Source organism: Pongo pygmaeus, chromosome 10, assembly GCF_028885625.2.
Source record: "Pongo pygmaeus isolate AG05252 chromosome 10, NHGRI_mPonPyg2-v2.0_pri, whole genome shotgun sequence".
NCBI lineage: Eukaryota > Metazoa > Chordata > Mammalia > Primates > Hominidae > Pongo > Pongo pygmaeus.
The window spans coordinates 52,584,961-52,605,883 of record NC_072383.2 but is presented as its reverse complement, the minus strand read 5'-3'; the positions used below and the strand labels follow the sequence as shown (position 1 = coordinate 52,605,883).

The window sequence follows — 20,923 nt, the reverse complement described above, 5'->3', positions numbered from 1 at the left end:
GCTTGATCCCAGGAGCTGAATGATTTAACAGGGTGGACAAAATATACACACAAATAACTCTTTAAAAAAGATGAAAAGTTGGGAAAACTACTATGATATAATGAAAAGTATCTGAAATTTGAAGTCAAAATTTGAATTTGAGACCTGGTTCTGAGACTTAAATTTTGTTACATGACCAAGTTTAGTAATTTATCCTCACTGAGCCTTAGTCCTAGTTCATACCCTAGTTCAATTTAGTCAGAATGTCTGGAGATGGGATTCAAATATATGCATTTTTAAAGCCTGCAAAGGTGACCCTAACATGTAGCCATGGTTGAGAAGCACTGATCCAGTTTTATGCCCACAATTCACAGATAGGGAAACTTAGGACCATGAAGATAAAAGCTGGCAAGCACAAGAGTAGATCCAGGGATTCCGACTGTCCAGCTATTAGCTAAACAAGATGGTCCCTATTTGATCAAAAAGCCCAGCATACTTTCTGAAGAGAGTGATAGTGATTATTCAAAGCCTCAAATAATAATAGCTTCCCTTAGCCTCACTGTCTGAAACACAATTACTAAGCTCTAGTGTCACCCAGGTTGGTGGAACTCCGATTTAGACATAAATCCAGGTTGATACCATAAAGAGAGAGCGCGTGCATGTGATCTTCTGTGACACAGGACTTCTGTACTGAAAATAGTGCTAGAAAGGAGCATATCTCTCAAAATCAGGTTTTGGATGTACTTACTGATTACTTTTTGCCCTAAGATCAAGAATAAAAATGTTTAACTTCAGGGGTTCTATGTTTCTTACATATTCATTGATTAGTTGTCCCACGCAACAACCACTGGGGCAAGTCGGATGGCAAATTTGGGAACTGAGCACTTAATGATGCAACTGTGAAATTTATTTATATCTATACTGCTCTTATTTTTCAAAATCCTTTCATATTTACTTAAATTTTTATTCATCTGCAATAAGTTGTTCAGAGTACTGTACTAAAGTTTTAATCAGTTTTTGTAACTAGGGTTGGATTGTAGTTTCCATGTTTCCAACAGATAATTTAGGTTCAGAGAAGTGAAAGTTTTTCTCAAAGTCACGGTGAAAAGTAGAGAAATGGACAGAAAAGAATTTCAGTCTTCTGACACTTTTATTAGATATTCTGATATTCTGAATTACCATATGTCTCAAAGTTGTCCCTTATTTACCCAAACTCCCTCATTTCAGCATCTCGGAAATTCTGGACAAAGTGCAAGAAGATGCAGAAGATGTCCTCTTCAGTCTGGGCTTTGGCCAAGAGGATCACAAAGACACTTCTCGGATACCCGCCCGATTTTTCACCACCCCCTCTCAGGCCAAGGGCATTGATTTCCAGCTCTTCCTGAAGTCCCAGGTGCGGAGGATTGAAATGGAAGACCCCTGCCTCATGCTGGCCAGTGAGTGTCCCTCCCAGGCATCTGCTCTACTTCCCTTTTCCTTTAGATTTTCACAGCAGGGCTCAGTGGCTTCAAATCCTGCTTTCTCGTGGTTATCTTTCACCCTTTGCCTATTGTGTCTATTTCCTCTTATGTTGTCTTCAATGAAGATGGAGAACTCTATCTGATTCTTTCTCTTAAAGAAATAGCCTTTAAGAGACTTCAGGCCACTACTGCTTCCTTTAGGCTTTCTTGCCTTTCAGTCAATCATATCAGCATGATGTCTATAAATCTTAGCCCTCTTTTTTATTTCCCAGTTGGAATATCTTCATGGGATGGGGTGTCAAGAAGTCATGAAATTCCAGAAAAAGAGTGTTAGAAATCTAAAAGGGAGAAACACTAGTAGGAAAATTGGAAGCTTCTCCCTGAATTTTGAGCTTTGGGGAGCCTTCTGAAGGGAGAGATTTAAGAACATTTGCTGATGAACCCCAGACTCACCATCTTTAACTCTTGTACCCAGGCAGGTTTAAGCAGGTGCAAACACTGGCTGTCACTGCTGATGCCTTCTTCTGTCTCTACTCCTATGTGTCTAAGACACCTGTCCAAAAGTTCACACCATCCCACATGTTCTGGAATTGCAACCATCCAACTGATGTGCCATCCATCAGGATTCTGTCCCGAGAGCCTGAACCCCAGTCACCCAGAGACCGCCTTCGGAAAGCCATCTCCAAGATGTGTCTGTACACATGCCCCCGAGATCGGCCACCACCACCCCACAACACCCCCAAAAGGAACAGTTTGGACCAAGTTGTGTTGGAAGTGATGGATAAAGTGAAAGAAGAGAAGCAGTTCCTCCAGCAAGACTCTGATTTGGGGCAATTCTCACAGGAAGTTCCTGTGCCCCCTGTTGAGGGTAAAAAGTTGGCCACTTCTCCCTATCCATGTGTCCTCTGCTGCAAAGAGGAAACACAGCAGGGGATGTCCACCGTGTTAGCACCATCACAAACTCTGGATTCGAACCCCAAGATACCCTGTTGCACACATTCTCTGCCCATAGAAGATCCACAGTGGAGCACAGACCCAGCTCAGATAAGGAGAGAGCTGTGTAGTCTACCAGCCACCAATACGGAAACCCATCCAGCCAAGGATGAGACTTTCTGGAAAAGAAAGAGCAGAGCAAGAAAGAGCCTCTTCCAGAAGAATCTCATGGACAGGAAGGTTAAGTCCTTGGACCTGTCCATCACCCAGCAGAAATGGAAGCAGAGTGTAGACAGACCAGAATTGCATCGGTCTTTAAGCCAGCAGCCACAGGACACTTTTGACTTGGAGGAGGTAAGTGGGTTGGAGGTGAGGGAGAGACTGGCAGAGAAAGACTGTAGATTCTTTCCTAGAAGATGAAGGGTTAGGACCCTTGGGGGAAAAAAAAATCCAGGCTTCCTGTCCTAGCCAGATATACCACTTTCTGATTTGAATTCAGGGTTAATATACAGGGGGAAAGAGAAAGAGGCCTGGTTTCCTAAAAGCAGTCGAGTTTTCAGAGCTCCTTTGGTAATACTTACCTGATCTGATTGCCATTTAATGTTCTCCTTAAGTACACCTGTCATTACCATTTGTTGTGGTCCCCATGAGATTACAAATGGAGAGCAGTTTTACACAAAGCTAACCACTCTTAAATAAAATAAATTCTCCCTTACCTTGACAAATATCTAACCATAAAGACCCAGAAGTCCAGATTTCAATCTAGGATTCTCAGACTCTTAGGACTTCTGTGCTAGAATGTGACAGTGTGAGCAGAACCACTCCCCAGCTCCTGACCTGTTCCCTTCTCTTCCCGTGCCCAGACCTGTCCTATACCATAAGGGACCTTGCATGTCCATGTTGGTCACCCAAGCCTGCACATCCAAATGCCACAAGCTCCCACCTACACAAACAGCCATTGGTCATCATTTGGGCCTAGACTGCATACACTACTGGAGAGGTCAGCCCTTGAGAGAACAGTCATCAGGCAAAACCAATGCACATTCCTGCAACCGGCTTGGGGCCATTTGACCAGCAAACTTTGTGATTCTGGGTAACCAAAGAATGTTCTAGAAGGAATAGTGCAGGACTAGGTGGGCACATTCTCTAAGTCCACCAACCCTTCTGACCCTCTAAGACTCAGAACTCCTCTTGCCTGGGTCTATGGAAGGTACTTCCATGAAGTGTTGGGATCTCTTTAAAAACCTTTTAAATCCTTGCCACAAAAAGAAGCCGTGATTATTTGAAATATCATTTGCATGTATGTCACCTCTCCTTGAATGTAGAGCTACACCTCCGCTCCTGCCTTCCTCATTACTGTGTCCCTGACACCACAGAAGAGGCTGTCTCTCAAGTACACTCAGCCTCCTTCCCCTACAGCTACCTGCCACCTGCACCTTTCCTTACCCCCTTTCCCCCTTGGCTCTGGCTGAGTTCTGTGGGATCTTGGTTACAGGTGCAAAGCAACAGTGAAGAGGAGCAGAGTCAGAGTCGCTGGCCCAGCAGACCCAGGCACCCCCACCACCACCAGACTTTTGCTGGCAAAGACTCATGAAGTAAGTGGGCCTCTCTCAGGCAGTTGTCAAACCTGGCTGCACATTGTAATCAAATGAGGAAGGTTTTTTTTTTTTTTAACCCCATAATAAAGGGTCCCACAACCTGTAATTTTGATTTAATTGGAAACCAATGACTAATTATTTTAAGCTTCCAGGTAATTCTATTATGGCTGGAAAATACCTCTCTAGATCAATGATGCTCAGGCTTTGGCAGGCATCACAATCACCTGGAGGGCTTGTTAAACTACAAATGACCGGATCCCAACTCCCAGAGTGTCTGATTGAGTTGGCCTGGATAGAACCAAAGAATTTGCATTTCTAAGAAGTTCTCAGGTGATGCTATTGCTGCTGGTCTGGTAATCACAGTCTGAGAACTGCTGTTTCAGAAGACATTGTGTAGAACTTTAATATTCAAACTGTAGTCTACAGATACAAGGAGCATCAGCATCCCCTGGGATTTTGTTAGAAATGTGGATTGTCAGCCCCCACCCCAGACCTAATGAATCACAGTTTTACCAAGATCTTTAGGTTAGATAATTGATTGCATATTGAAGTTTGAAACTCATTGTAGTAGAAGTTTTGTAACAGGTGAGGACCAGCCATGGAAGTCAATATCCCAACACCTGCTTTCAGCTATGTTCTAATCAGCCCACATCATTGGACTCAGAGCAGACTCCTCAATGTACCTCACAGCTATGCTCATTTAGGGTCTGAGCTCCCTTCTGCAACTATGGTCGGATGAAGGTAGCTTTCCCTCCCCTTCTCAAAGCAGGAAATGAATTTCACATTGTTATTTATTGCAGCTAAAATTTCTTTCTTCCAGATATGAGTTTTTCAGTATTAATTTTTTCAGAAATATCTCTTATACCTTGAAATAGTTTGGCCAGTAATTTATTACTTAAACTAATGAAAATTAGTCTTTCTGTAGTTTTAACCACCTATCTACTACAACCACAAAGAAAATGGCATAAGGGATAATGGTATTTTCCCCAGATAGTATAAATTACAATCTTTATTGAATTAAGTAAATAAATCTTGCTTAGAGATTCCTTTATTTTGGATATCTTGGTACCATTTTCTGCATTTTCTATTCTAATTGTTTTCTTGGTTAATACTCCAAAATTTCAGTGGCACTTGCTCAGACACACAAAGATATTTACAATTCTAACTGTTCTAATTCTAATTCTCTGTGGTTTTAGGAATCTAATCACTCTTGTTTCTCTCTTACCTGCTACCTACATCTCAGGGTATATGAATCATATGTATATATTTAGTCACTCACAAAAGAGGTAAATAGCAGAAGGCATCAATATGTCATATGCACTTCAAGAAGTTTCAGATGGTTTCAGTTGCTGGTCTGGCACGTTAGGAGCTAGAAGCGGCCACTCCACCCAAACAAGTAAAAAGCTGAACAGACTGAAAAATTAGTAACCGTTCTAGACCCATCAGAGAAGTGGGTCACAGGGCAAACCATTTCTCCTCAAATTAGAGAAATAGGCAAATGCAAAGATTTATGACTTGTTAGAGCAAAAACCCCAAAGCATAAACTCCCCCAGGAATCAGGACCACAGTAGAGAATCCACACAATAACCGAGGAATTACTGGATGCTCAGCATGGACCAGTCTGAGAAATAAAAACTCTAGGGAGACCCAGTCATTGGGAGGCCCCTTATTTCTGGGAGTCTTACTTCTAGGAGCTCAACCAGGTTCTCACAGGAAATACTGGAGAAAAATCCCCTAGTGTTTCCCACAGGGAACGGGAGAAAGGAACCATTTTGAAATGCAACAGAGCATTCTATTCCTCTTAACAAAGTCTTCCCTCGGGAGAAACTAGATACCAAAAACCTAACCGGATGAGGTTTTATCAGAAACTAATCGACCTGAAGGAAGGGAAACACTCAACTCCAGCCTACTCTAGCCATCCCGTCCCATTAAAGGGGACAGAGAGGATGAGAAGCACAGGTGAGAGTCACAATCCAGAGGCACAGGCTCACTGGAAGACTGAGACCTAACCATAAGACCATGGAACACTTCCCTTCTCCCTAAACCTTACCACCACATTACTAAAAGCCTATTTACATCAATTTCTTTTATTCAGTACATCGCGTCCAGTTATAAAAAAAAAAAAGACATAGTAAAAGGCAAAAACAGATTAAAGAAACAGAGAAAACATTAAAACCAGTCTCAGATATGACAGGGGTGTTAGGATTATCAAACTGGAAATTTAAAACAACTAAAATGATAAGGACTCTAATGGATAAAGTAGTCTGTGTGCAAGAACAGATGAGCAGAGAGATGGAAATCCTTAGAATTAAAAAAAAAATGCTAGAGATAAAAAATGGTGTCACAGAAATGAAGAATGCCTTTGATGGGCTTATTGGTGGACTGGACATGGCTGAGGAAAGAATCTCTGAGCTTGAGACTATAGCTATAAAAATCACCAAAACTTAAAAGCTAAGAGAAGACTGAAAAAAATAAAAGAGAATATCCAAGAAATGTGGGACAGTTACACAAGGTGTAACATGCATAATGGAAATTCCAGAAGGAGAAGAAAGAGAGAAAGAAATAAAAGGAAGATCTGAAACAATAATAATTGAGAATTTCCCCCAAATGAATGTCAGATACCAAACCACAGATCCAGAAAGCTCAGAGAACACCGAAAAGAAGAAATGCAAAAAAAAAAAAAAAAAAAAAAAAACACAAAAATCTACACCTAAGCATATAATTTTTAAACTACAGAAAATCAAAAGTAAAGGGGAAAATCATAAAAGAAGCCAGAAGGAAAAAACACCTTACCTATAAAAGAACAAAGATAAGAATTACATGCAACTTCTCCTCAGAAAATGTGTAGTATATTTTCCACAAGTAGGTTCTTGCCAAGAATTGAATTTACTCTAAAATGCAACACTTTGCTTAAGTGTTGTTTGTCCAGCAGATGTCAGCCTTGCACAAGAAAAAAAATGCCAAGATGTTCCACAAAGCAGGCTGTGTGCAGGATTTATATGGTTATACATTTCTGGGCAATCTATGCAATGCCCGGAACACAAGTTCCTCTCACAAACCTGTCCCAACTTTGTCTAAAGGTCAGCATTTTAAAACATCAGAATTGAATTGCTAGGGAGAAAGTATTGCTAGGAGTCATACATTTCAAGTACCTAACTAGATTCCATTTTCTGCCAGTGATGGGGCTTCATTACAGCAGGAGAGGTAATGGTTTAAAATGCTGTATTTTATTGATTCTAAGGCACACATTTTTCCACACTTTAACATCTCTGAAATTAGGTTGTGCCTTAAAATTTGTAGTGTCAGCCAATTTAGTTGTCTTTTTTTGCCTCCTTAAGTGGAATGTAAAATAATTATGAGTCTTACAAAAAATGGTTTATCATAATCAATGAAATAGAATAACTTTATAAATTAAATGCACTTTTTCTCTCAAGTAAATTAGGAAAATATTTTGTGATTTTTTTCTATGATTACATAGAAGAATAAGAGATCTCTTCTTTCCTGACACAGTCTTTGGCTGAGGAAGGGGTCACAGTAGTTCCCAAATTTTTCCAATGTCCTGTGCATTTGTTTAACCGTCTTTTCACAAAGCTATAACCTATTTCTCTCAATCCACTCCTCTATTACCCTTTAAGAAATCTCAGGAAGCGGAGAGAGCTATAGCAACAGCTCAGTACTGCCAATATTAAAGCCTGTGTGATAAATATGGAAGGGGGAAGTTCACTCACCACAATCAAAGGCAGAGCTAAGTTGGATAATTTTTTCAGTTCTGCTGGGAAATAGTCCCACTTCTCCCTTTTTCAGAGTCTGTAATTATTTCCTGGAGATTAATGATCTTCCATTGTAATGTCGTTTCAAGTCCCAGGTATTAACTACTACTTGTTAGTAGTGGATAGGAAGTGGTAGCAGCACTCAGCCAGCCACCGTGTAGTGTTGTGCAGCCCATGCATAGCCCAGAGACACCCAGCTGAGTAGGCAAATGGGAATTAGAATCCAGCCCTACTGAGCTTGCCATCCAAAAACTCTAGGGCTTTCATCTTCTAAGAGCGAGCTCCATTTTTTTCTAATTCATTCACATAAGGTGAGTGCGTTTCTGTAATTAGCACAAGGGCACTGCTGTGGTTTGAATGAGTCTCACAAAGTTGGTATATTGGAACCTTAATCCCCAATGCAGTGCTGAGAGGTCAAACCTTTGAGGGGTGATTAGGTCATGAGGGCTCTGTCCTCATAAATGGATTAATGTCACTATTGTGGGAGAGGATTCGTTATCTCGAGCTTGTTATAAAACCAAGTTTGGCTGTGTCTTGCTTTCTTGCTCTCTCATGCTCTCTTCCCCCTCCATCTTCCACCATGGGATGATGCTACAAGGAGGCCCTCACCAGATGCGGGCTTTTGACCTTGGATTTGCCAGCCTCCAGAATTGTAAGAAATAAATTTCTTTTCTTTAAAAATTGCCATTATCTGTGGTATTGTTATGGCAACACGAAATGAAGTCAAACAGGCAACTTTTCTATTAAAAGAGGACCTTGACCCCCAGCCAACAGCTTTCTTCACTTGCCACCTTCTCATTTAGTCTCTGCTGGGAAAGAGGTTTTAATCTTCCTCCAAGTTCCTGAGAAAGGATGACCCACATCTTTCCTCATAATTTCCACCATGCTCAAAAATGTCAAATTCACAGCCCTTTCTATTGGTTTCCTGTGTTGACATTTAAACCACTTGACCTTTATCTCACTTATAAGAGGCAGAGCCAAGGAGAAAGTTTTTATTTTTTGTTGTTCTTTTTGTTTCTTTTACCAGATCTGAGGTAGCACAGGTCAATATTTATTCTCTTTGTGAAGTGACCATATCTAGAGGTGGAAGTTTTCATTTTTATGGTCAACCCTGCTGGTGGTAACAGAAGAGACAGGAGGGACTAGGTGGGAATGCTCGTTCAGAGCACGAGACAAAGAAGAAAACTAGTTTGAGATACCCCCAAATGGTAGGTAACTCAAAGCACTATCTGTTTTGTACTTGGTGGAACCTTTGTAAGTTGGGTAGCTACAGTCTTTTCTTTGATGTAAGATTGTCCTGTATGATAATATTACCAATAACAACAAATATATATAGGGATTACTACATAGCAGACAGTATCTTTAGCACTTATGGATATTAAATCATTTCATCCTATGATATAAGGTCTTTCATTATTCCCCATTTTATAGATGATGATACTGGACACAGTTATTTTTATATCAAAATAAATTCTGAAGAGGTACTGTCAGATGTGAAATGTAGGAAGAGATTAAACAAGGGGGAGGGATGGTGGGAGGACATCATGAAAATGTGAATATTTTTCCACCTCATTTACAATTCTTACCAATGTTGTTTTGCCTCTGTTGGGAAAATACAATTAAAAGCAAAATCTCCTCCCACCCCAGGAAATCGCTCCACAAAGGTGTAAAAGAAAGAAAGTTTTATTTTTGAATACCATTGAAGCAGACTATGATATGCATTACAGAACATCCACTAAACAGATTGCAAAGACAGAACGAAATCTTACCCTTGTACACAGCCAAGCAGATACAACCCATTACATGGCTGTTGTCAAATAAACAATACTTTGTCCTCAAGTAAGAAGACTTAACAGAATCATTTGTCACTCACAGTTCACCCTATACTTACCTGGTAATCGGAGTGGTCATCTGTGTCAGTCAATTGGCTTTATGCAAAGAAAAAAATAAACTTCTCATATTTTTAAGACAGGAAGTGGTTTTGCAAGTTAAAACAAAGTGCTTAAGTTAGATGCCCACCTGCCCATGGAGACTGGAAGAGAGAGGTGCTACCTTCCTTGATGATTACATCTCAAAGGGATGGCTGTCAACCTTTGCCCATTTTTTTAATTGGATGATCTATTTGTTTGTTTTGTTATTAAGTTGAAGAAGTTTCTTATATATTTTGGAATTATCATTTATTGAAAGAAGACATACAAGTGCCCAACAGGTATATCAAAAGATTCTCAATATCACTAATCGTCAAGAAAATGCAAATCAAAATCACAATGAAATACTACCTTAAACCTGTTAGGATGGCTACTAGTGAAAAGAAAGATACACGTTCACAAGGATGTAGAGTAACTGGAACTTCTGTACACTGTTGGTAAGAATGTAACATGGTGCAACGGCCATGGAAAAGAGTACTAAGTTTCCTCAAAAAATAAAAAGTGGAACTACCATATGATGTAGCAATCCTATTTCTGGGTATTTATCCAAAAGAATTGAAATCAGGATCTTGAAGAGACATTAGCACTCCTATTTTCACTGCAGCGCTATTCCCAATGACTAAGATATGGAAACAAACTTAATGTCCATCAGTGGATGAATGGATAAAGAAAATGTGACATATATATACAGTGAAATATTATTCAGCCTTTAAAAGAAAGGAAACCTTGCAATATGTGATGGCATGGATGAATCTTGTGGACATCATCTCTCTATATAAGACTTATATGAGACAATATTTCTGAAAATGCTATACAGTATAATTACTAGAGGCTCTTTCTACCAGAAGGACTGTGTAAAGTGGTGTGGATGAAGCCGGGACCTCCTCTTCTCTGCACATCCTCAAAAGCAATTCTTACATTGCTTTCTATGTGAATGTTGACACCTGATGTTGTGTGCCTTGGCAGCCTTGGAAGTAATCTTGGTGATCCATTTGAACTACAACTTAGAAAATGGGGATTATGCAATGCAGATAAAGATTATCTTTCTGCCTTCCACAGCCAAAGAAAGAATGAGACAGTGTAGATAAAGGGAAGCCTGAGGAAGAGAAAAGAAGATACAGCAGTGTTCTTTTGTCTGTGGTTTTGCATTTTGTGATTTCATTTACCTGAAATCCGTTTTATACTTGACTGGGCTCAAGAAAAGGACTTAGCAAGATCATGCAACTAGTTAGTGTCAGAGCCAGAACTAAAGCCCAGGTCTCCTGAGATCCAAGCGAAGACCATTTCCATCAGAGCATATGGCCCTGATTGAGCAGAAGTTTAGGCTGTTATTGTGGATCAGGGCAAGCCTCACTACCTGTACTTGGATCTGACCTTCATTTACTGTGTGCCTTGACCCTTTATGCTAAGTACCAATACTCTCACTACCTTTGTCACCACTGAAATGTACTTGCCTTCTTATAAAGTCACCAGCAAGAGGCGCATTATACAGAATAAGCAGAAATGTTCACAGGATGCTTTGAGTTCATAGTTTAGTGAAAAATATGACAAGAAAATCAGTAATTATTAATAATTTTCATTAAATGCCATAGGGACCAGAAATTAACCTTTCAGAAGATGACACTACTTTTTTTAACGATGTGTGTTGGCAAAGATGTAGAGAAGGTAGGCCGGGCACGGTGGCTCATGCCTGTAATCCCAGCACTTTGGGAGGCCGAGACGGGCGGATCACGAGGTCAGGAGATTGAGAGCATCCTGGCTAACACGGTGAAACCCCGTCTCTACTAAAAATACAAAAAAAATTAGCCGGGCGTAGTGGCGGGCGCCTGTAGTTCCAGCTACTCGGGAGGCTGAGGCAGGAGAATGGCGTGAACCTGGGAAGCGGAGCTTGCAGTGAGCCAAGATCGCACCACTGCACTCCAGCCTGGGCGACAGAGCGAGACTCCGTCTCAAAAAAAAAAAAAAAAAAAAAGTAAATAAAAAAAAGATGTAGAGAAGGTAAGTCTGGACAGATGTGTCCAACATTGAACAGGGAGAAGGTGGCTGAGGAGAGTAGAAAAAGGAAAAGCACAATATTGATATTCTAGGCAGAGAGAAAGATAAGTTCAAAGACAGATGAATGGAATACCGCAATATCTTATGAAACTACACCTTATGCCTAGTGGGAGAAAGGGGATGTGCTGGAGAAAGATCAGAACTGAAAATGAGAAAGATGAATAGAAAGGAAGTTATAAAACAAAGTCTCCTATGTTATTTTAAGTGTTTTCATTTAGTCTAAGATAGGAACCCCCTGAAAAATTTACAAAGGAAGTGATGTGATTAGATTTGTCTTTTAGAAAGATTATTCTGGCAGAAGTATGGGAGATGGACTGGGTAGGAAACCGACGGAGTAAGGAAAATAATTTAAGAATCTACTGCAGAAACCTAGGGAGAAACGTGATGATCAGAAACAAGCTGAAGGCAGTGGGAATGGAGGGGAGGACGAGTAAGATTTTGAGATATTCAGGAGGTAAAATATCTAAGCCAGGACCGATTAGACTTGTGTTTGGGGAAGAAAAATGGAATAAGGAACAGAAAGAAAGATAGCACATAGAGGTTTCCTCTTGGGCAACTAAATGGATGTAAATATCATTTTATTAAGAATGAAGTAAAATAGGAATAACAATTTAGAAGGCAAATATATTAAAGTATAATTTTCAAAAAGGTAAAATAATGACTCTCATGCAAATGTAGATAAACATGTTCAAAGACTTTACTCAACTCATTAATTACTGAAGGCACCAGCAATATGCTTGACCTGGTCCAAAGACTATTTGAGAAGTCAATTTATACAGAGAGATAATTTAATAGATTGCCATATTAGATACAAAACTGGTTAATATCCAATAACAGCATAAACTTTATCTCTGGGATTACTGGTTCCACTGGATGGAAATTATTTGCATCTCTACCCAACATAAATCACTAAGGTAATCTCTGTCCTTGCAAAAATATAAAATAGCAGTGTAAATAGAAAGTCAAGATTAACATTGTACTGAAAGAATATCTAGTCATCTTGTTTGACTACTTACAAAAAGCTGATGAGTTCATATCTGAACATGGTGAGTGTAAGGTACTTCTAAAATACTATGATAAAGAGGTCCATGTCTTCGTTGGTTTCTGTTGCTGTAATAGAACATTACAAACCAGGTATTTCACTTTATAAAAGAAATTTATTTGCTACAGTTCTGGGAGCTGGGAAGTCCAAGGTGAGGGCCTTCTTCCTGCATCATAACATGGCAGAGGATATCACATGGTAAAAAAGCAAGAGCATGCCATCCCAGGCCTCCCTTCCTCTTCTTATATAGCCAAGATTCCCATCATGGGGCCTCACCCTGATGAGTTTATCTAATCCTAATTTTTTCCCTAAGACCTCACATCTTGATACTATCACGATGGCAATTAAATTCCAACATGAATTTTGGAGGGCAAACTCAAACAGCAGTCCATAAGGCAGTTAGATAAAGGAATCTAGGAACTGAGCTTTTTGGAGTTCAAGGCTTACTTATAATAGGTGACGGCATGAGGAAAGATAGTTCACCAAAGAAAGTATGCAGAATCAGAATCTGAAGTAAAAAAAAAAAAAAAAGAAACTCAGAAATATTAATATTTAAAGTTTTATCAAGGAACAATGTATATAAAGGAGCAATATTGATTAGAAAAAGGAGGTTGCAAATAAAAACCAAGTGATGTTTCTCTCAAGAAGGAGTAGTCTTCAGTAACATTTACCATAAAATATCCAATAGGAAGGAAAATGCAAAGATACCATTGTATTTGTGACTAGATAACAATTACTAACCTTGATAAGAATATTTTTATTTGGGTGCAAGGCTTTAAAATATTAATATGAAAAGTGAATAAGAAATGATGAAAAGAAAGTAGGTAAATAATTTTTTTCTAGGATGGTGAAAGTTTAAGCATACAGTAAATATTTCCCTGGAAGGAAAGAATCAATAGAATGGGAAAGGCTATGGTTTAGGAGGGAAGGGATTGTATTAGTCTGTTCTCACATTGCTATAAGGACCTACCTGAGAGGTTTAATTGGCTCATGGTTCCACAGGCTGTGCAGGAGGCATGGCTAGGGAGACCTCAGGAACTTTCATTCATGGCAGAAGGGGAAGGGGAAGCAAGAACATATTCACATGGTCAGCAGGAGAGAGAGAGAAGGGGGAAGTGCTACACACTTTTAAACAACCAGATCTCATGAGAATTCACTCGCTGTCATGAGAACAGCAAGGGGGAAATCTGCTCCTGTGATCCAATCACCTCCCATGAGGCCCCACCTCCAATACTCAGGATCACAATTCAACATGATATTTGGGTGGGGACACAGAGCCAAACCATATCATGGATGTTGATGGTGTGAAGTCACTGAGAACTGGGATGAGATGAGATCCAAGGCACTTTTGGAGGGTGTAGCTAGCCATAAAATAGTGTGACAGATATTTCTCTGAGATTAAAGGAAAGAAAAAATGGAAAAAAATTTTAAGTGTCAATATAGTTATATTGGTCATCTGGAGAGGAAGTCAAGAAAAATTCTGCCTATTTCTTTCTCTCTTTTTCCTGTGGGGTCATTACTAAAAAGTGTGAGTCAGGAAAAGAATGGTAAAAATTTGAGAATTCTACTGTGTAGAAAAAACAAGAGAAATAATTATTAATAGAAAATGCATTGCTAGTTGAATAGGTGAATAATGTTAGGCTCATTTCAAGGTACAGAACATGAATTGATAGTGGTTTAGTGATATTCTCCAACAGTGCTCAGCAATCTATACAAAAAAATAAAGGTATAAATATATGCTTTTATAAGTATTAAATAATAAGAGGTAAACTCTTGCAGGAATCTCACCTCATGATGAAAAGAGCAGAAACCCTAGGTCACATGACTCTTTGCTGCTGCTGCTAATAACTTTAAATATCACTTATAATACTGAGAAACATTTCCACAGCTGAGGTATGAAAGTTCCTACCAACCTCAGTACCCAAAGTTGTTTAAAAAATGCATGATATGTATCTTTTTTATTCCCATTGCAGGCTTTCTCCACTGCCACAACAGCATGTGGTCTGACAGAAGTGGCTTCATAGAAGAACCTAAAAGCCACCTCTTGCAGGAAACTGCACTGCCCTCAACATCCAGCCCCTACTCCTTGGTCCTCCAAACCCCCAAACTCTGCAGGAGAAAGGCAGCATGGAACATGGGGAGGAAGACCAGACTGAGCGATTTGGAATCCACATCCTAACGCTGCCACAGCTGCATGCACAAAGACCTTAGGCACATTGCTTCATTTCTCTGTACACTGGTTTCTCTACTATGTGTGTATTAAAATATATAATGTGGACAATAGTAAACTGAACAAAGCCTTAATTTTCTCCCAAGCTTTGACATTGCCAAGGGCAGTTAGGAGACTTCAGGATCAAGTTTAGGGGACAAGTTTTTTTCTAATACTTTCAAAAGGCCCAAGTGAAGAGAGGAAGGACACCTCACTTTCTGGTTCTAAAAGCATGGTGCATCTCACAGTAGGATTCCCTCTGCACCTCTGTTCATCCCTGTGTTCCTAACTAAATTCCAGAAAATCTTCCACAACACCAGAGTCCTATTTTTCTTCTTGAGACCTCCTTTGAAGAAATCAACTTGGAGGCTCCTCCTTAAATCCAGTTTCTTTCTCTACCCAAAATTTTGCATCTTTAGTAGATGGAAAAGAGATAAATAGATGCAAAGAGATAAGTAGGATTCAGAGTCTCTTCTCCTAGCCATTGTGGGGGGAAAAAAACGCTATTTCTGCTGGCAGAAAACAATACAAAATTTTTTTTAAATCATGGCATGTTTTTAAAGTTAATTAACAGCTGTAGTTTGCTTTGGAAGTTAAATATTTTGTCAATAAACAGGGCTTGAGCACATGCAGTGCTCTCTTAGGCAGTATGTGGTTTCAGAGCATCTTGGACACATTTCTCCCTGAGAAAATATTAGTATTAATAGAATGGGAGAAGTAAGATACATGCATTTCCAGAAGCGTATTATTTGGCTGCCTAATAAATTGTGAGACAAAAAAATAATAATAATAATAAAAAAAGACAGGAAGAGAGGGACTTGAGGGAATTTGAGGGAAATCATAACCAAAAGTTTAAAGGGAAAAATTACACCAGACATGATAAACAGAAGTTGATTTTGTTCTGATGCTATTGCCAGCATTAGGGGAGAAGGCACACACTAAGTCTGATACCTAGTGAGGCAGAGACAAAGGTCTAGGGTAGAAAAAATTTTAAACCATCTGTGTTTACTAATTCGCCATACCAAAAGAAAAAAATGAACTTTCTTCTATTTCATGATAAAAGATAGTTTTACAATTTGGAAAAAACCCCCCACTCCAAGTTTCCTACCCTTCCCACCCACAGAAACCAGGAGACAGGGGAACTATCTTCCTTAATGTTTATATTTCAAAGAGGTGGTTCTCAGGTCCTAGAGAAAGGTATTCCTGAGTTGTAAAACTGGGAAGAGGCTGGAAGAAGATTTATATCTCAAGAAATAGGAAGAACTACAGTAAATTTTCTAAAGCAAATATTCTTAAGGGAGGTCAAGGGCCTGAAGTCAGGAAGAAACCTATTCGGTCAAGCTGAGGGGAAAGTTAAGGCTATCTCGTCACAAGAGAACAGAAATATCTGACGATATTTCATTCAAAGAACTGTATTTGTCCATTCTCACACTGCTATAAATAAATACCTGAGACTGGGTAATTTATACAGAAAAGAGGTTTAATTGGCTCACAGTTCTGCAGGCTATACAGGATCATGGCAACATCAGCTTCTGGGGAGGCCTCAGGGAGCTTTAACTCATGGTGGAAGGCAAAATGGGAGCAGGCATCTTACGTGGTGTGAGCAGGAGGAACAAAGAAAAGGGGAGGTGCTAACACTTTTAAAAGACCAGATCTTGTAAGAACTCACTCACTATACAGTACCAAGGGGAGATGGTGCTAAACGATTAATGAAAACTCTACCCAGTAATCCAATCACCACCCACCAGGCCCCACCTCCAACAATGGGGATTACAGTTTGACATGAGATTTGGGTGAGGACACAGATCCAAACTGTCAGGCCTCTGAGCCCAAGCCAAGCCATCGTATCCCCTGTGACCTGCACGTATACATCCAGATGGCCTGAAGCAAGTGAAGAATCACAAAAGAAGTGAAAATGGCCGTTTCTTGCCTTAACTGATGACATTACCTTGTGAAATTCCTTCTCCTGGCTCAGAAGCTCCCGCACTGAGCACCTTGTGACCCCCGCCCCTGCCCACCAGAGAACAACCCCCTTTGACTGTAATTTTCCACTACCTACCCAAATCCTATAAAACGGCCCTACCCCTATCTCCCTTCGCTGACTCTCTTTTTGGACTCAGCCTGCCTTGCACCCAGGTGATTAAAAAGCTTTATTGCTCACACAAAGCCTGTTTGGTGGTCTCTTCACTCGGACCCATGTGACACAAACCATGTTAAGAACCTGAGAGACTAACAGCATCCTTGATCCCATCTCCATGAGGAAATGGGTTGGGGCTGCAGAATGAGGCAATCCCCACATTCAGTTTTGCCAGACACTACTCCTCAACAACTGAAAGTGGACAACTGAAAGGCATCTAGAGTGTGTGTCTATCAGAGATCTCATTTTGAAGGTAGCGGGGGTATGGTCAAGATAATCTCCTCTGTTCCCTAGGGGCTTCCTCAGTCTCTAGTCTCAGGCCACACAGACCATGAGGAGTGACAAATGGATCTGCACGGGAAACACCAGGGAGGGAGAAAGAAACAACACATGCTCCCCTGCTGCCCTACCCTCTCCACCCACCCCAAAGATTCTGAAAGAATTGAGTTGGTGAGTGCGAATATTTTGCAGCAAGTTCTATTATTAGCCCTGAGAACAAAGGCTTCCCCTGCTCCCCTGCTGCCTTAGCTCTCTCCAGAATCTGCCTGGCTCCACCTTCTCCAGTTGGCTACCAGGGAGGACCAGACTTCTCTGCCAGCCTCCCCAGCCACAAACTGTCCTTAAGTGAAGGGGCAATGGGGCGATGGGAGGAGGGAGTCCGCACTCCAAGGGAACTGGCTGGTTGCTGCTTAACAACTGCTCATTGTTTCCAGGCCACTCTGCAGTTCCCTCCTCTCTCCCATGTGAGTGACAGAAGCTGGGTGGATGGCAGAGCTGCTGCATCATTTAGGAATAATGGATTAGACACACGGCAATTCAGTGGTTTCTTAAGCAGAGCGCAGCACTGCAGTCTCGATAAGGTTGTAGGCTTGTTTACCAGCTGTAGCGAAATTGTTACACTGTGAACTTAGCAAAGCAGGGGCTAATATTTCCATTCCCAATGGGTAAACTGAGGCTGGAAATTACAGACTATCACAATTCAAAAGGACCAGCCCAATTGTCTGGTAGTAAAGAAACAAAAAAGGGCCAGAGAGAGCAAAGGAATGTGATCAAGATCACTGGCTGGCATCCAGGGCTAGAGCTCTGGTCCTATGGCCATGAGCAGAAGTGCTTTTTTTTTCTGTTACATGCATTCTCCATGTTGTCCAAGCTTTTCCCCCAATTCTTCACTGTCCCTTTTCAGTGCTGACTTTTCTCAGCCATGACTTTCTCCCACCTCCCATTTCTATCCCGCATTATCTGAAAGCCCTGTAGAAGGAAGAGAGGCCAATCTGGGAGATAGGCTCCCTCAGGAAACAGCCTGGAGCTCATAAGTGCTGCCCAAAAAAACAAAAAGTGACAAGCGTATGTATGCAAATTGGAGTTCCTAAGCGAATTCTAAGGGGAGGCCAGGGAAAGCCAAGGTCATTACAGGGAGCTGATTCCAAGGAAAGTGACATGGGTGGAGAAGCCTTTAGGAGATCACTTTCCTGAGCTACAGAGAGGCCTCTGAGGCTACTGGGTGGAATACGGCAGTGGGAATGGCTGGGATGGGAAGTGAGGGAGAGGAAGCATTCATCTGGCTTGGAGAAGATACAGACTGTTAAATTTTAAAAGTAGGAGGCTGTTAGCCCGAGGCTAAATTTGAGTTAATCCTCTCAATCCCCACTGCCACTTTATCAATTAAGTTTATGTAATAGTCTAAATCTTTTGTTGTTATTTCAACAATGTTTACAATGTCTTCACCAGGAGTACATTGCATCTCAGGAAACCAATTTCTTTGCTAATCCATAAGAAATAACTGCTCTTTTTTTTTTTTGAGACGGGGTTTTGCTCTTGTTACCCAGGCTGGAGTGCAATGGTGCGATCTGGGCTCACTGCAGCCTCCACCTCCTGGGTTCAAGCGATTCTCCTGCCTAAGCCTCCCCAGTAGCTGGGATTACAGGCACGCTCCACCACGCCTGGTTAATTTTTGTATTTCTAGCAGAGACAGAGTTTCACCATGTTGGCCAAGCTGGTCTCAAACCCCTGACCTCAGGTGACACACCTGCCTCAGCCTCCTAAAGTGCTGGTATTATAGGCATGAGCCACCGTGCCCGGCCACATTTGCTAGTTTTATCACAAGCAGCAATTCCATGATATCTTCAGGCTTCACTTCTAATTCTAGTTCTCTTGCTATTTCCACCACATCTGCAGTTATTTCCTCTACTGAAGTCTTGAACCCTTCAAAGTCATCCTTGAGGGTTGGAATCAACACCTTCCAAATTCCCGTTAATGTTGATATTTTGACTTCACCCGTGAATCACAAATGTTCTTAATGGCATCTAGAATGGTGAATTCTTTCCCGAAGGTTTTTTATTTACTTTGCCCAGATCCATCCATTTTGTAAAGCCTTACAAAATGTATTTCTTAAACAATATAACTTAAAAGTTGAAGTTACTCCTTAATGAGCTGCAGAACAAATGTTTTGTTACCAGACATGAAAAAAATTGTCTTGTACATCTCCATCAGAGCTCTTGAGTGGCCAGGTGCATTGTCAATGAACAGTAATATTTTGAAAAATAGTATTTTTTTTCTGAGCAGTAGATTTCAACAGTGGGCTTAACATATTCAGTAAACCATGCTATAAAAAGATGTGCTGTCATCCATCTAGGCTTTTTTCCATCTATACAGCATAAGCAGAATAGTTTTAGTGTAATTCTCAAGGGCGCTAGGATTTTTGGAATGGTCAGTGAGGATTGTCTTCAACTTAAATCTCCAACCGCATTAGACCCTAGCAAGAGTCAGGCTGTCCTTTGAAGCTTTGAAGCCAGGTATTGATGTCTCCTGTCTAGTTATGAGAGTCCTAGATGGGATCTTCTTCCAATAGAAGGCTGTTTTACTTACACTGAAAATTTGTTATTTACTGTAGCCACCTCCATCAATTACCCTAGCTAGATTTTCTGGATAATTTGCTGGAGCTTTTACATCAGCACTTTGCTGCTTCACCTTGCACTTCTATGCAATAGAGATAATGTATTTCCCTAAACCTCATGAACCAACTGCTGCTAGTTTCAAACTTTTTTCCTGCAGTTTCCTCACCTCTCTCAGCCTTCATAGAACTAAGAGTTTTATGAAGTTCATAGAAGAGTTAGAATCTTTGTCTGGATTAGGCTTTGGCTTAAGGGAATGTTGTGTCTTATGTGATCTATCCAGATCACTAAAACTTTCTTCATATCAGCAATAAGGCTGTTTCAGTTTCTTATCATTTGTGTGTTCACTAGAGTAGCAACTTTAATTTCTTTTAAGAATTTTTCCTCTGCCTTCACCACTTGGCTGTTTGGTGCAAGAGGCCTAGCTGTTGGACTAGCTCAGCTTTTGATATGGCTTCTTCACTAAGCCTAATCATTTTTAGCTTTTGATTTGAAGTGAGAGATATGTGACTCTTCCTTTGGCTTAAACACTTAGAAGCCCCTGCAGGGTTGTTAACTGACCTAATTTCAATATTGTTGTGTTTCAGGAAATAGGAAGGCCGGAGGAAAAGGAGAAAGATGAGGTGGGGGGACAGCCAATCAATGGAGCAGTCAGAAAACACACACAACCTTTATCAATTAACTTTGCCATCATATTTGGGCAGTTTGTGGTGTCCCAAAACAAGTACAATAGTAACATTAAGGATCACTGATCACAGATCACCATAGCATGAAAAAGTTTGAACTCTTACAAGAATATCAACAATGTGACACAGAGACGTGAAGGAGCACATGTTATTGAGAAAATGGTGCTAATAGACTTGCTCCATGCAAGTTTGCCACAAACCTTCAATTTGTAATAAGTTCAATATCTGCAAAGTA

The 20,923-nt window shown here is 40.5% G+C and overlaps 1 protein-coding gene across 3 annotated transcripts in view; it reads left to right on the top strand.

The window, feature by feature from the left end:
* The window catches only part of TESPA1 (thymocyte expressed, positive selection associated 1), a 35,514-nt gene extending 18,374 nt beyond the window's left edge, over positions 1 to 17,140 (top strand). For 2 of the 3 annotated variants that reach the window (XM_063672814.1, XM_054444283.2), the window contains 4 exons: positions 1,207 to 1,415; positions 1,915 to 2,726; positions 3,868 to 3,967; positions 14,739 to 17,115. In XM_063672814.1, coding sequence (XP_063528884.1) covers positions 1,207 to 1,415; positions 1,915 to 2,726; positions 3,868 to 3,966 — 1,120 coding nt within the window. In that variant the 3' untranslated portion in view covers position 3,967; positions 14,739 to 17,115. Of the gene's footprint in view, positions 1 to 1,206; positions 1,416 to 1,914; positions 2,727 to 3,867; positions 3,968 to 14,738 lie in introns of all 3 variants that reach the window. The other variant, XM_054444284.1, reaches the window with a different exon arrangement.
* Positions 17,141 to 20,923: the final 3,783 nt, after the last annotated feature.